Source organism: Macrobrachium rosenbergii, chromosome 5 (assembly GCF_040412425.1).
Source record: "Macrobrachium rosenbergii isolate ZJJX-2024 chromosome 5, ASM4041242v1, whole genome shotgun sequence".
Taxonomy (NCBI): Eukaryota; Metazoa; Arthropoda; class Malacostraca; order Decapoda; family Palaemonidae; genus Macrobrachium; species Macrobrachium rosenbergii.
The window spans coordinates 47,057,422-47,072,023 of record NC_089745.1 but is presented as its reverse complement, the minus strand read 5'-3'; the positions used below and the strand labels follow the sequence as shown (position 1 = coordinate 47,072,023).

General features: G+C 36.6%; 1 protein-coding gene across 2 annotated transcripts in view; it reads right to left on the bottom strand.

Moving 5' to 3' along the window:
• Marcal1 (SWI/SNF-related matrix-associated actin-dependent regulator of chromatin subfamily A-like protein 1) overlaps positions 1-11,229 on the bottom strand; it is a 98,365-nt gene extending 87,136 nt beyond the window's left edge. Inside the window, exons 1-4 of one of the 2 annotated variants that reach the window (XM_067104227.1) lie at positions 11,158-11,229; positions 8,056-8,843; positions 6,250-6,384; positions 2,829-2,944 (exon numbers count right to left, since the gene is read on the bottom strand). In XM_067104227.1, coding sequence (XP_066960328.1) covers positions 2,829-2,944; positions 6,250-6,384; positions 8,056-8,776 — 972 coding nt within the window. In that variant the 5' untranslated portion in view covers positions 8,777-8,843; positions 11,158-11,229. Of the gene's footprint in view, positions 1-2,828; positions 2,945-6,249; positions 6,385-8,055; positions 8,844-11,074 lie in introns of both variants that reach the window. The other variant, XM_067104228.1, reaches the window with a different exon arrangement.
• Positions 11,230-14,602: the final 3,373 nt, after the last annotated feature.

Genomic DNA, 14,602 nt, shown 5'->3' with positions numbered 1-14,602 from the left:
CCCAGAACCTACACTGAACGCCTTAGACGAAGGAACAGGGAAGACTGCAGGAAAAGTTGAGAAAGAAGAAGACGAAGAAGGGGAGAAGAAGGAAGAAGCCACACTCGGAGTAGCCATCGGAGCGCCTACCGCCGATGCTGGACAGGTGGAGAACATACCAACTGGTCCGGAACTCAAAGGAGTTTCGAAAGGAAAGCTATGAGCTACCGAACTCAAGGGAACCAAAGAAGGCAAATTACTAGCTATCCTAGGGAACGGATAGGCTGAGGGAACTATTAGTGCTGAAACACTAAACTCTGGTGCAGGCAAACTGCAGACTGCCATAGCACCCGCGAGAATTGCGGAGGATACATTACGGTAGAACCCCGTAAAGGATGAAAATAAGGAGTTGCTGGCGCCTCCACAACCAACTGAGAAGCATCTAGATCGGATGCCTGAGAAACTACAGGATTCGCAAAAGGTGATACAGAAGACGGATCCGTTACAGGTACCCCCTCCTTCAACCCCGAAGACAGAGAGGGAGCTGCTGAAGCCCTAATATCACAGGGTTGACCCAAAGAAAAGTCATTGCTCTGCTGGGTTAAAGGCAAAGAAACAGGATGAGCAAACAAAGACCCCAAAGAGCCCTCCGAAGAGTGGACTGAAAAAGAAGATTGAGACAGGGCAATGGAAGAAGGCTTAGAAGAAATTGGGGAAAAGGAAAATCGCGAAACAGCCGAAGAGGCCATAGATTTCAAAGAAAGAAAACAGACCGATTCTGTTCCCCCTGATAATCTTGATAGACATCATTAGCAAACTCAGAAAAATTCTTTATGATCATGAATATTGGAAAAACCAAAATTAAAACATTGCCTAACTAGTAATCTATAACCTTTAGAGAGACCTAACAACTCAGCATTATATTCAGCAACATTGAAAATCCAATCGCCAAAATTACCACCACCGCAAGACGAAAGAATTTAACCCTTGAAGGAAAAGGAACCTTTGAAGAAGAAGGAGCACCCTCCAAAATTTCAGAACCAGATAAATCAGAAACCAAATCTGAATTACCCTCCACGGATTTGGAAACCTTCTATTGCAAAGAGCACGAAGCAGGAAATAAAACCGAAGATGGATCTAAATGAGAGGCAGAAATATTAGCGACCCCAACCAAACCCGAACCCGAAGACTGCACCTTCAACTTCTCTCCCTGAATACTAGCTAACGTACTATTCCTACTCGTCTGTGTCATTCCTAAATCTAAGTCAACCTCAGAACTTACACTTTTGAGGGAAGGGGGAAATCTGCTGCCAACACTGCCTGCTCCACGCTTGGGGTGCCGGCAGATCCTACCTTCGAGGTTTGCAGTTCTCCATGACCCCCGGCACCCGTTAGGGCTGGTTCTGGAACAGGCAGGGGAGCTGAAAAAGAACGATTAGAATCCACAACACTAGTACTACTATCACTATCTTTAATTTCAGTTAATTTAGTCATAAAGCTAGAAGATAGACTAGACATACTAGCTGATGACTTGTCTTCTAACTTCTTGAATAATTCAGACTCTAAACACTTCCTTATCAAGAGCCTGTACCTCTACAGCTGGTTCTGACCTACGCTTACTCTTAGAAGCTAAGGATTTTCTGAGCTTTACATAATCTTCTGTCTGCTCTACTGACCAAGACCTACACCCATCACATCTTAGGCTGACATTACATTGAGTCTTTCTACACGATACACACAAAGAATGTCTGTCGTGTTTGAGGGTACTCATCCTACACTTGCAGGCCATGCATGATCAATGAGCAGTAGCATCCCCAGCAGTAGAAAGCTCTGTCATTAGGGCTGTAGCAGAAGTGGAAGCAGCGGCACTAACTGACAGGGGCGTCTTCCTGTCTGATTTATCCATCTCAAAGTCCAAAACAAAGCCAAAGTCAAAATCGGGAGAGAAGATCCAAAACCAGTCCAAAAGTGCAAATCCAGGAGAAAAGGGGCTATGAAAATGGTCAGTTTGTTATCTGGTATCCAAAATATTTATATGGGGGTCGGGCTAAAGACCAAAAAGTTCACCGATGCAGGATACACCCAACCAGCAAGGCAAACCGATAACAATTGAGCATCTCGGCCTCTGTCGGCGTGGGTAAAATTTTGAGGATATAGTTCGCGCTGGCCAGTGACCAGGGCTAATTCAGGTGTTCAAGGAGTGTATTGCAATATGTAAAATATGTTTAATATTATAAAAATTAAATTTTATTTCAGCAGTGTTTATTCCAGGAATATCAACACTCCATATTTTTCATACTTACTCATCATATGATTATTTTGATTAATTCTTCAACTTTTGTTTTCAGTTTTGAACATGCTTAGCTTTTACTTTTATGCTATACCTAGCTGGCTGGTTGCCTGAGACATACAGGATCCACAACACATTTACAAAACTACCAGCTGACTATGGCTTTCTTTTAAAGAGGACTGAAGTATCTTGAACCATTTCATGTGCAATAAATGGGCTATTATAAATAGTTTAAAAATTTGCATCTTTCTAAAATAAAAATTTATAAATAGTTTAAAAATTTGCATCTTTCTAAAATAAAAATAACCACAGACTCTACTCTAATACTAAACTTATCCTCTTGTGGTGTATCATCTATATAAACATAACCAGATTATTACAATCTAAGATGTCACTCTATCAAGATGCATTACACTTGACAGAATAATGGCTCCATCCATCTGGGATGGCTACCATGCCCAGTTTCACCAGCATTATTTAAATATTAATGACTACTGACATTTAAAAATTCCTACATAAACTTGACAGAAAACACAAGCAAGAAACATCATCTACTGACCTTTCGAACAAAATGAGGTAATGGACCAATACACACAGCTGGCCTCAGAGGCTTCAGGGCTTCTGCCAGTGCATCATGGTCACTAAGTGCAAAATGCCACTTTTTTGTTTCCACATCTGAAATATAATACTTGCTTCCTAAGAATTTACACATCAATGTTTTTGTTCTGTATAGTGTAATAATAGTCTACAAACAAGTAAAGTGCCCATCTACACTTGACCAGATATTTTATTGACAAAAGAAACAACACTTTCCACAGACATAAACCTTTCAATTTTGCTTATGACTGCCTGATCCATCTTCTCCATAACCTCTTATTCTTACTTAAAGTCTGGCTGCTGATTTTCCATATATTGAAAACCTATAATTTTATCATGCCTGTCTGATCAAATGTATGTAAGGTACATTTAAAAATGCTTTCAATTTATATGAACAGGTGCCATTTTACAGAAGTTACAAGAAATTATGACAGCATCACTAATGCTTCCATAAAAAATTTTCCTGTGGATTTACAAACAATAATTTCTTTACAGTTTCATAAGTGTCACATTTCTACCATAAATTTTGACCATTTATCCCTCTAGTCAATGACAGCTGCCCTAGGAATGAACCAAAAGTGCATCACACCAAGGGTTAGTTTGACATATGATTGAAATTGATATCACATCATGCAAGGATAAAGGATTTATAGCAAGAAAAATGCAGCAAAGTAAAGTTCAAAGAGCTTAGAAGGCTGAACTTGTCCCACTAACTCTGGATGATCCTGGGAGAAACGTTCCAGACTGTCCCAAAAGCTACAGGAAGAAAGATGCTGTGGAGAAGTTTCTTTAACCTTCTTAATAGGAACTGCAGTAGGTTGAGAAGCACCTGGGAGCACCTCTTCAGGGGACGAGATTCACCTTGAAAACGCCATTGGCACCTAGGACTGGAGTCACTGCTGGAAATACTATATGAAAGACAATCCACTTCCACAGAGACACCTTTCCAGCAGCACTCTGTCATAACCTGGAAATCGGCAACAGGTACGACTGAGGGGGTGACTGCCTGTGGGAAGACCCCATCGACCTCCTTTGGGCTGCCAATTTGGCTCCTCCTAAGTTTTGGGGAGTTTGCCAGGGACCTTGGCCTAGGAGGATTGGCGGGACAGACAGCCACCTTCTCTGCTAACACTTCACTATCACCTTTCACATTCAATTTGTCCATTAGGACTCTAACAGAAGCGCCAATTTTCTTCATAGTATCAACAAATAAACCAAACTTAAAATTAATTCTCGACTCAAAGCTGGTAATGAGGTCGGGATCGGGAATTAGGGAGCCAGGGTGCAGAATTATTGGTACAGATTGAGATGGGATCAGGTGGAACAATGGATAAAGAATCAGACTTACCAGACAAAGATTTTGCAGACACCTGACTAGCTAAAGTCTTCTTGGTACTAGCTCTAGCTGCTGTTTTTATCTTTTTATCTCTGTCTAATTTTGTCAAATGACTATTCAGTCTTTCACATTTTAGGATCCCAAGAAACACATTCATTGCAAGTCAAATCAGGGGAACATATTTGACCCCTGCAAGATGTACAAAGAGTACCAGGGGTCATAGCAGGCTTTAGTCAGTCTCATATTGCAGGCTTTACTACAATAGCTAACACTTTGAGAGCCTGAATCGGACATGTTAACAAGTTGTGAGTCAAAGAAAATCTCAATAATCGTCAAAATCGGTATTACTGGTCTTCAATGAAAACCTGGCACTATCTAATGGTGCCGAAAAGCTACCATAAAGAGAATACCAAAGATTCCAAGATCAAAAGAGCTACCATAAAGAGAATACCAAAGATTCCAAGATCAAAAGAGAAGAGAAATTCCAAAAAACTGCTGCTGCCAACCACTGTAACCACAGCCATCAGCCGGCAGAAACATATTGAGATTGTTTGCTATGTTGGTTCCTCTCTTTAACCAGAAAGTGGGCGGGGTCAATCGCCTAGCCATAACAAAAGCAGCGCTACCGCAAATTTCAAAACTCCAGCTGCCGGTTAATAGAAACTAATAGCTATGTAATTACTTGATAAGTAGCTTATATAAAACATTTAATTCTACTAGGAACTTGAATATTGTATAACTACTATTACAAATATTTTTACTCTCTTCAACTGACCCTGACTTAAGAGTTAAAGGGAACATTATTAGTTGACAACAGTGAACTACAGTATATTACCAGTAATTTTTACTGTAGCATGAATATCATAATCAAACATGTTCTGTGGTACTTTTAAAAATGGTATCCATGCGTGAGATATTTTCAAATTTTGAAGATTAAAATTTTTTTCTTTTTTGCAATACAGTATCTGTATTGAGTGGATTTCATTCTTTATTCAATTTTTAATTTTTCAATTTGAATGTCATGTTCGTGCAGTGTTTTTACAAAGTTTAACTGTACAATAAAATGCTTTTCTGTATTTCAAATATTTCGTATTGCGGTGTTTAGTTTTCCTTTAGCTGAGATTAAAAAAATTCTGCATAAGTCTACATTTAAAAGTAACAAAATCTAGAAATACTGCACCAGTCTGCACAGACTGAGACAATGTTGGCCAACAGTATTTCTGATGAAACATGGCTAGACAGCTTTTACCTTAAACATTTCTTGGTAGCGTTTTCAGTTTTTCAGTTTATTGATATGTCTACTTCATAAAAGATTATTAAATATTAAAATAAGTGAAACTGGAAAGAGGTACAGTATCATTAAAATAAATCAACTAAAAAAAACTGCAATAAAACATACATTGTACTAACCATACTGTAGGTAAGCTACTTCAATGCACAAACAGTCAAATGCACAAGATGCAAAAACCAAAAAGTGTCTTCAACTTGTGAAACTGGCACTAACTTTTTTTTTTACTAGTCAAAATTAAGGTACATTTCAAGGTCAGGTGTCTTCAACATAGGGAAATACACTAATTCAAAGAATATATTTTCCATACAAATCCATTATTTATACAATATGGAACTCCCAGCTCTCAACCATTATTCCTTGCAACTAATTGGTCAGATAACATGAAGAGTGAGGCCATTTGCTGCTGGAGATAAACAGATCGGCATGTTCAAGTGTAAGGTTTATGGCTGACAACCATTTTGTTCTACAGTGTTCTTAAATGGGACTGAAGTGTCTGGTATATTATAAACAAGCTAATTAAGCTAATTCTAGGAAATGAGTTTGTGATCTTCATCACTGCCTCTAATGCTGTGTGAAGCAAATATTTTCCCTACACTTTGTCTTCCATAAATCTCCACTCATCTCCAGTCTCCCTTCTCCTAGTTCTGAACAGGTTTGTAAAAATATATATCTTTCAAATTACTCATTACACAAAAAATCCATGTAATAGTTAACAAAACTGACTATAAACACACAAAAAAAAGGACTATTACTTACCATATTTTCTACTTGGTATAGTTTTAAAAATTTCTATCATCTGTTTATGGTACCCAACCTCAACAACAAACCTCTCACGAGATAAAAGCCGGAAAGTTCCATTCATGGCTTTGCCACTAAACACAGGTTTTGGTGCTGTAGAAAGAAACCAAAGTTTCATAAGTATTTCAGTATTGCATTAAAAACATCCACACTTTTACATATGCCTTAACATCAATTATTACTGCAACGAAGCCAATACTCATGAACATCCAAACACCATACTGTAGACAACTGTAGTTATAGTTATGTCTCTGAATGTTTCAGGCATTTTTATTTCAATAATGGGAAAACCTCACAGCCACAAAGGCAAGCATAACTCATCATGGGATAAGGAATGCTATGCTTTGTACATTAATATAAAGAAACTGTATATCAAATATCATGTGGTTCTTAAGCTAATACAAACTTTAGTCATACTATTTATTCCTGTTTGAAATGATTTCCAATTTGTCAATAATATGCCCTTCCCACACATACTGTTTTGAACATAAATTCTATTTAATTGCTGGCAGAAGTAGAGTGAAATCCAAAGTCTTAATTATACAAAATTGAACAAGACAATTAAAATCACTAATATGGACTTCCTTTGCATATCTAACTCCTTGCTAATACTGTACTTGTCCAATACTCTCACACCCATCCACACAAAAGATCAACACACCCATTAATAGCTCTTTAGAGCAAGGTTGTAATTTCAGACACCTGGTCATCAGGTGTTATTTTTGTTGAGATTTTTTATTCATGGACTGGCTCCAGCACACAAATCATATAATATACATCCCACATACTCATAAGAAGATACCACTTACAGAGGGCTTTGTGCAGGACACCTTACCAAAGATTGTAATAAAGGCTCTTTGCGATGTTCCAGTTGCATTAGTGTATAAGGAGATTGATTATTATAGTTACTGAAAAGTTTAATCACATCACACAATAATACTGAAAAGTTTAATCAAACCACTTTTAAAGTTATTACAGTAACTCTCACATGACAGGCAAAATCAATTGCTTAAATCAACTTAAGATCTCTTACAGTTATTTCTGGAATGTTCCATTCTGGTTCATCATGCATTTGGGCAGATGTCTAAACTCATATGAGCCCATACAAAATACATTGAGGTGAAGAAGGCTAATACTGTTACAGCACAAAAAGGTGAGCTTGTGAATATTATTCTAATTTCACCCTCAATATGTACTTGCCTTGTTGCAACGTACAACTGCAACAGAAGTTTATGAAGAACAAAGTTTGTATTTATTAGTGTATGGAAAGCTTACTTCTCAAAACCATAGAAAAATAAACTCAATACATGGGGGAGGGCAGAAATCATTACAATTGAATATTTCAAAATACAGTGGCCCCTTAACTTTTCAGAAGTTTTGGGGGGCTGGCCTTCTGATATGTAATATACCCTGTTAAGTAATGAAGATCCTATAATCTAGCCTACATTTGGATACTCGAGACATCCAACACCTATTAGTAACTTGATATTGTTCCTAGCCTAAGTCAAACTATTACAGTTATCATTTAATTTACAAGATTTATAAAAAAAAATTTATAACACTTCAAGATGTAGTCTAACTTGAGATGTAGTACAACAAAAATCCACTACAATAATGAAGCTTGTAAGTGCAGAAGTCTGATAAGTTACTGGGTTACAGTGTCCACAAAAAATAGTCAACTGTATAAAATCCTTACAATAGAAGGAATATGCTGCAAAAGCACTTGCAAGGCCAGTACAAATATAAAACATAAAAATCACTTACCATCATCAAATTCATTCAATGTGCTATTAATCATCTTCTCCTCACTGGACATTGGACCTTCACTTGTACTGAAAGAAGACTGTCCTTTGGATCCACCCTGATAAACTTTATTATAGCCTGAGAAACTTGGCTTTGTCGGATTGCTGACAGTTTTGTTGTAAGTTGTATTATAATTCCCAGATAAACCACTACTGAAATTGCTTGGAGTTTTTCCAGAAAGAGCAGACTGGTTTTTATTAGGTTCACTGGGATCCTTGTAAAAGTTTGTTACTGAGCTCCCACTTATTCTAGTATTATTATTCAAATTGGTTGCATTATTACCACTGATAGTGTTTGAGGTAGCACGTTTTTCAAGAGCTTTTTGTCTGTTCTCAGCTATTCTTTGTGCTGCTTCAAGGCCTATAAACTTTGTGGATGATTTAGAATCACTGCTCACTGAAGGTGTACCACCATTACATGAAAACTGAGAAGTTACCCCACTATGAGAAGATTGAAAGCTACCAGACTCAGGAGGTCTATTGTAACTGTTGGATAATGAACTGTTATTCTTTTCAGACAAAGGATTTACAAAGCTGCTGGATGATTTAAAAACACTTGGCGCATTACTACTGGTTTTGTTGCTGGGATTTCCTCCAGCAGCCTTTAAAAGTGCTAGCTTCTGAAGGGCCTTCTGCCGGTTCTCCTCCATACGCTGCCGTTGTTCAGGTGTTAAGGTACTCATGGCTGGAGTTTCAATCTTTCACATCTACTGAAACTGACTCATCTCTCTACAAGCCCATGATGGTTTCCTGAAAGTAATATTACTTTTGAAATACTCTATACTGGAAAACAAAATTGATATACCAAGGCACAAAAATATAATGGTGACAATTTTTGAAAAGAGCTATACCCAGTGACAAGTATATTTGCTAATTCCTTTTACCGTTAAAAATAATCTATTAAAAGCAACCTGATTCTGTGATATCAACTAATCATTAAAATGGGCAGATCATCATATTAAAACAGTATTGATAATATTAACAATAATTAAAATGCAAGAAGGGACAAATGTCTTACAAACATAGCAATTCTTTAAGTAAATGGCCTTTTTTATGCATACAAACTCTAGTCTTTTACACATTAGTACAGTATTACTCAGCAAATGCTGGTTCAGATATTGAAGCTGTTAGAGTACAAAGTTAAAGGTCTCTCTCTCTATGCATTCTTATGCGAGGCACTGTCTCACAGACCTGTAGAGTAAAGTTTTTGATATGTCCCATGTCTTATGCATGTCACATGCAAGAGACTAATAAGATGGTCCATTACCACCCACAAATGTAAAAATCCATGTTGTGTGCGTGAGCAGGGAAAGCATGACTCTTGTGATGTCCTTGACAGCCTAGTATATATCAGTGCATAAGGCTGTAGATCCCTGTGTACGAATTTGGCATTTGTATCTCACTCTCGGATATTCTAAGGGAGCCCTGTCTCTCCTGTCTTATGTATGGAAGATCCAGGTTAGCATCATCCTTTTAATGTCATCAACAGCCATTTCACAAGCAAAAACACATAACAAGACAATTGCCATTTCCACACCTGCATTATTCCAAATAAACACACTTGTCACTCACCAACTGTTCACATTTACCAGTGATCAGGATTACCAATTGTTAATCAAAATACATGGTTTTGTGTAAGCAGCATTTTTATGGGCATTTTAAATGTCTCATTTATAGAGTATGCGTGCGCCTGAGTGCAACATCAGTCACACCACATATTTTGAAGCAAACATTTTAAACATTAATGGGCAATGGATCACATTATCTTTCCAAAGAAACAGAAATCACCATATGTAGTTGTGCTGATTTCTGTAGTAGGCTAATCTTTACACATACTGGTTAAGACTTAGCAGTAAGCTAACAGCCTTCAATGGAAAAGTTACTTTCTGCAGAATGACATTGCATAATCTTAAGAGGCAAGAATTATTATCATCCTTCTAGCCTTCATAATCCCTTGGAAAAGAGTCAAGTGCTTCTTTTTTAATACTGTAATAGCATAGGTAAAACTGCAGAATTGTTTCACACACATTCTGCTAGGCTATGTAATGTTGAGAGCTCCAGGGGGGCTAAAACTCCCCCAAGTCAGATCAAGGCACAGTGTCCTAGGATAGGTTAGAACTGTTAGATAGAGATTTGTTAGGTTAAGGTGCATCCTTTATGAAATATCTTTGATTGCTAAGCAGTTCCTTGTTGGACAAGTCGGTAGAGTTCTTAGCTAGCAAGTCTCCAGCCAGCCAATAAAAAATTAGAGCAATTTATTTCTGGTGACGGAAATTCATTTCTCGGTATAAAGTGGTTCTGATTCCACAACAAGCTGTAGGTCACGTTGCTAGGTAACCAATTGGTTCTTAGCCACGTAAAATAAGTCTAATCCTTCGGGCCAGCCCTAGATCAGCTCTGTGGTCTGGTTAAACTAAGGTATACTTAACTTTGCTTTGAAGCAGGGCACAACCCATGAAAAAAAGCCTAACACGCACAACTCTTCTGAACACTTACCACAGCAAAGCCTGTTTTGCAATTAAAAAATAACAGAAGCTAGACAGTTGACAATTTGTTTTTTTGTTAGGCTAATTGGCTTCTCAAATAAACACGTGCCTATGACCCAGCAAGCAACTGTAACATTTTTTTTTTAAGTTCTGCCTAGAGCTGCCCTAGTTCCTCTAGTCTATTAGGCCTAGTCTGGGTCAAACTAAATAGCCTAGGGTAACACATTTAGCTACTGCTAGGCTAGCTGGAACAACCTAGAATAGCCTATAAGATTACTCTAAGCACGAGTAGGTTATAGCATAATTTTACGCTATACTGAATAAAACTAGCCCGTCGTCGGCCTGTTCTGAAACCTACAACCTTGACTACCGTAAGCATTGATAACATAACCTAAACTAGCCTCAGCCCAGCTTAGTTTACACCATCCATCCTACCGTTAAACAATCCTAACCTTCGATAAAAATACATAGGCATTACTTAAGGGTATTATTCACCTTTTTAAGTTGTAGCACACAAAGGATTGAATCGCGATAAATGTTATACCCTACAAATAAGCTATTTTTTATAGTCTTCATACCTTCCTTCATCTGTAGCGCCAAATGTAAACATGAAAGTAAATCGTCTGAAATTTGTTCCCATGCGGTACCGTTCTATGTTGAATTACGAATTCTTAGCTAATTAAAAAGAAATTAATGGTTTCAAAGTGTACATTACATACATATTATGACAGAAATTTTTATTTTTCTAATCTGAGCAAAATAGAATCTACTATAACCTACTATTTTAATTTTATTTTAAAAATAACGGTTCACTACAACAAATAACTCTAACCCTTCATGTTATCACACGTGAAGATGAAAGTAAAAACATTTTAACATTATGTAAAATGTTTTTTCAAATAAGAAAAGATATAAAGCAACAACTAAACTTGAAACTTTTACCACTATTCAATACCATCAAACAAATATTGCGGCAACTTTCAAGTTATCGAAATAGGTGTTAAAAGACGTAAATGGCATCGTCGGGGTCGATTTAGCCAACTTAAAAAAATGCGTTCCTTGTGATTTCCTTAAAGACAATGCCCACCTCACATAATCCAAATATTGTTGTATGAAATTAATAAAATTTTAAGCCAAATTACTGTTGTACCAAAGCAAATCTTATAAAATCTTGTAAAATTTAGATGTATAGCGTGTCTGGACAGCGAAATCTTATATGGGTTTCTGCATGGGGCTTTGCCGTATCAAATTAAGCTGCATCAGATTGATGTTAAGAGTAACTGTGTCCCCTCAGTAACATAGAAGAAACTGGTCTCCATTCTATATGTTTTTGTATGAGGAATGAAACTGTAGGTACTTGGCTCAAAGAGGTAAGTTCAAAATTATGTAATATTCATTCATCACGGATGTTAGAAATATTACATTATGATACCAAAGCAGACAAGAAAAGGGTGAAAAATATACATGTATTGGATTATCAACGGCTTATATATATTAGAAATTTTGTTTTTATGAGCTAGGAGCTTTGATTCACTTCGAACTACTCAAAGAATTTTAAATAAATTTGTGCCTCAGGTGAACTTCCTATATACATTTGGAGAGAACTTTTATCGTTCATTTAGTACTGCAAGGCAACTGTTGTGCAATAAACATATGACGTAAACACATAAATGATGGAATACAGAATATATTGTAAATACTGTATTTACACTTAAGCAAGCAAAATTTTCAAAGGGAAAAATTCTTTAGTAACAAAAAAAAACTAGTTTGGTTTTTCATGAGATGGGTCGAAAACACTATTGGCCTGTAAAGGAGGACAGATTATGCCAACCTTGGTCTACTCACATCCACTTTCACCATTCTCTTCTTTCAAACATTCAAACTCTTTCTCTAGTTTCTAGAGTTTCTCTTTACTATCTCTATGAACGTAATCATTTGTGAACAAAAGGCGCTAATCAAACAATTTTACACCTTCACTTAATGTCCTTGCTGAATTCCCTCATTACTTTATCCACAGATAATAAATAGCCAAAGAGGCGTAACACGCCTGTTCCAGACAGACCTTCACGTAAAACCTTTCTGCACAATTTAACGCACACTTCGCTTTCTTTATCATATCTCTGAATCGCAATCAACACTTAACTATTACTAATATCACTATTACCTTAAGTTTCCTCTAAATTCATATAAATTGTACACGGCTTTCAATTTTAGTATCAAACTTCTTACATAACTGTTTCATATGAAATATTTGATTTACACACTCATCCCTGTCTAAAACCACACTGTTTTCCTCTTATCGATCAATCTGCTGTCCGTCTTCCTTTCTCAATAAAAAAATTAAGTACAAATTTTCCAGTAAACCAAGTACTGTGACGCCCCAATATTCTTACAGCCACCTGTCACGTCTAATCTTGCATAGCCTAATTTATTCCTCTAACCATTTCCACTGAAATCTTTCCCTCATTAAAACATTTCTCACTCGCCACGGTCAGCCACTAAATCAAACTTTCAGCACAATATGAAAGAATCTCACTGGAAATCCTATCAACTCTTATTGTTCTTCAATTCTCCAACCTCATAATTGCCTTCCTTGCGTCCTTTATAAACTTAATTAAATTTACATTAACCCCACCAACTTTTGCATCATCATGTTCCCCAGATCTTTTACATACTCTTTTTATCGACTCAGGACTGCATTCTCTTCAGACAGCATCTCACCATTTATATCTCTGACTAGATATTTACTCATTAACTTTTCTTTCTTCATTTACTTCTCTTAAGAACTTTTTTAAAGTACTTGTTCAGAGTTCCCCTTTTATTTTTATTATTTGTTTTTTTATTCTCTCACTTTCTTTCTGGCTACCCTACGCACGGCCTCTCGACAGTTTTTTAATAACAAAATTAGGAATATACAAGTGTAGCAATACGTTATAAAATCATAAACAAATACTTCCTACGCAATCACACCTCAAGCATATACGCAGTTAGATTATTCTATTTAATCGATTATTTTTTGGCATACACTGGAAACGACATAAGTCTGACTCTCAAGGGGAAAGAGAGGATGGAGAGAATTCACTGGATATTGAGAAACAGGAAATTCCTCCTTCCCTTCCTATCTGTACGGGAAGTCCCATGTGCATCATGCTTTTCTTCTCCAACTTTTTTCAGTCTAGTTTATCTCACTAAATATTATCTTCATTTTCTGTTTGATTTTTTAATGGAATGGACGTCAACAAAGTGATTTTTTCACATATACGTTAAAAAATCCATCTAGGGAAGGGTTTTTTTTTTTCTTTAAAGATTGGTTTTTACATGAAAACGTCAAATTAAAAATAGTTTAAGTGCAAAATTTAATGTTCACATTTCAGGTCTCTTTAAGACGTATACTCATTTATGATGCACTACTACTACTACTACTACTACTACTAATACTACTACTACTACTGCTGCTACTACTACTACTACTGCTACTACTGCTGCTGCTGCTGCTACTACTACTACTACTACTATTACTACTACTACTACTACTACTACTAATAATAATAATAATATCTTTATTATACATAAGATATTCAGAGGGTATGAATATTGTTTTCTGAATCTTACAGGGTACCTAATAACTGGCAAAAATATGAAATGTCAGTCAAAAGGTGTATATAATTACCATATAAAATAATATTCCCTAACGCTCCTTTTTTCGTTAATTATCGTTAAAGACTGCATAATGACAAGCAGAAAACGCCGGGCGTCTGACATTTCTTAATGGCTACCCATCCGAGTATTAACCAGACCCAGCATTACTCAGCTTCACTGATCGGATAACAAGCAGTCACTTCCACATTCATTCTGAAATTTACCGAAACCTTTTCCACTCATATATCATCAGGTTTGCCATTTCTCTGTCTTTACATTCAGCAGATCTTGAAAGTGCTTTCTCCATCTATCCAGAACTGCATTCACTTCAGGCTGCATCTCTCCATTTGGATCTTTTATTCCTAAATCCTTTTATTCAATAAC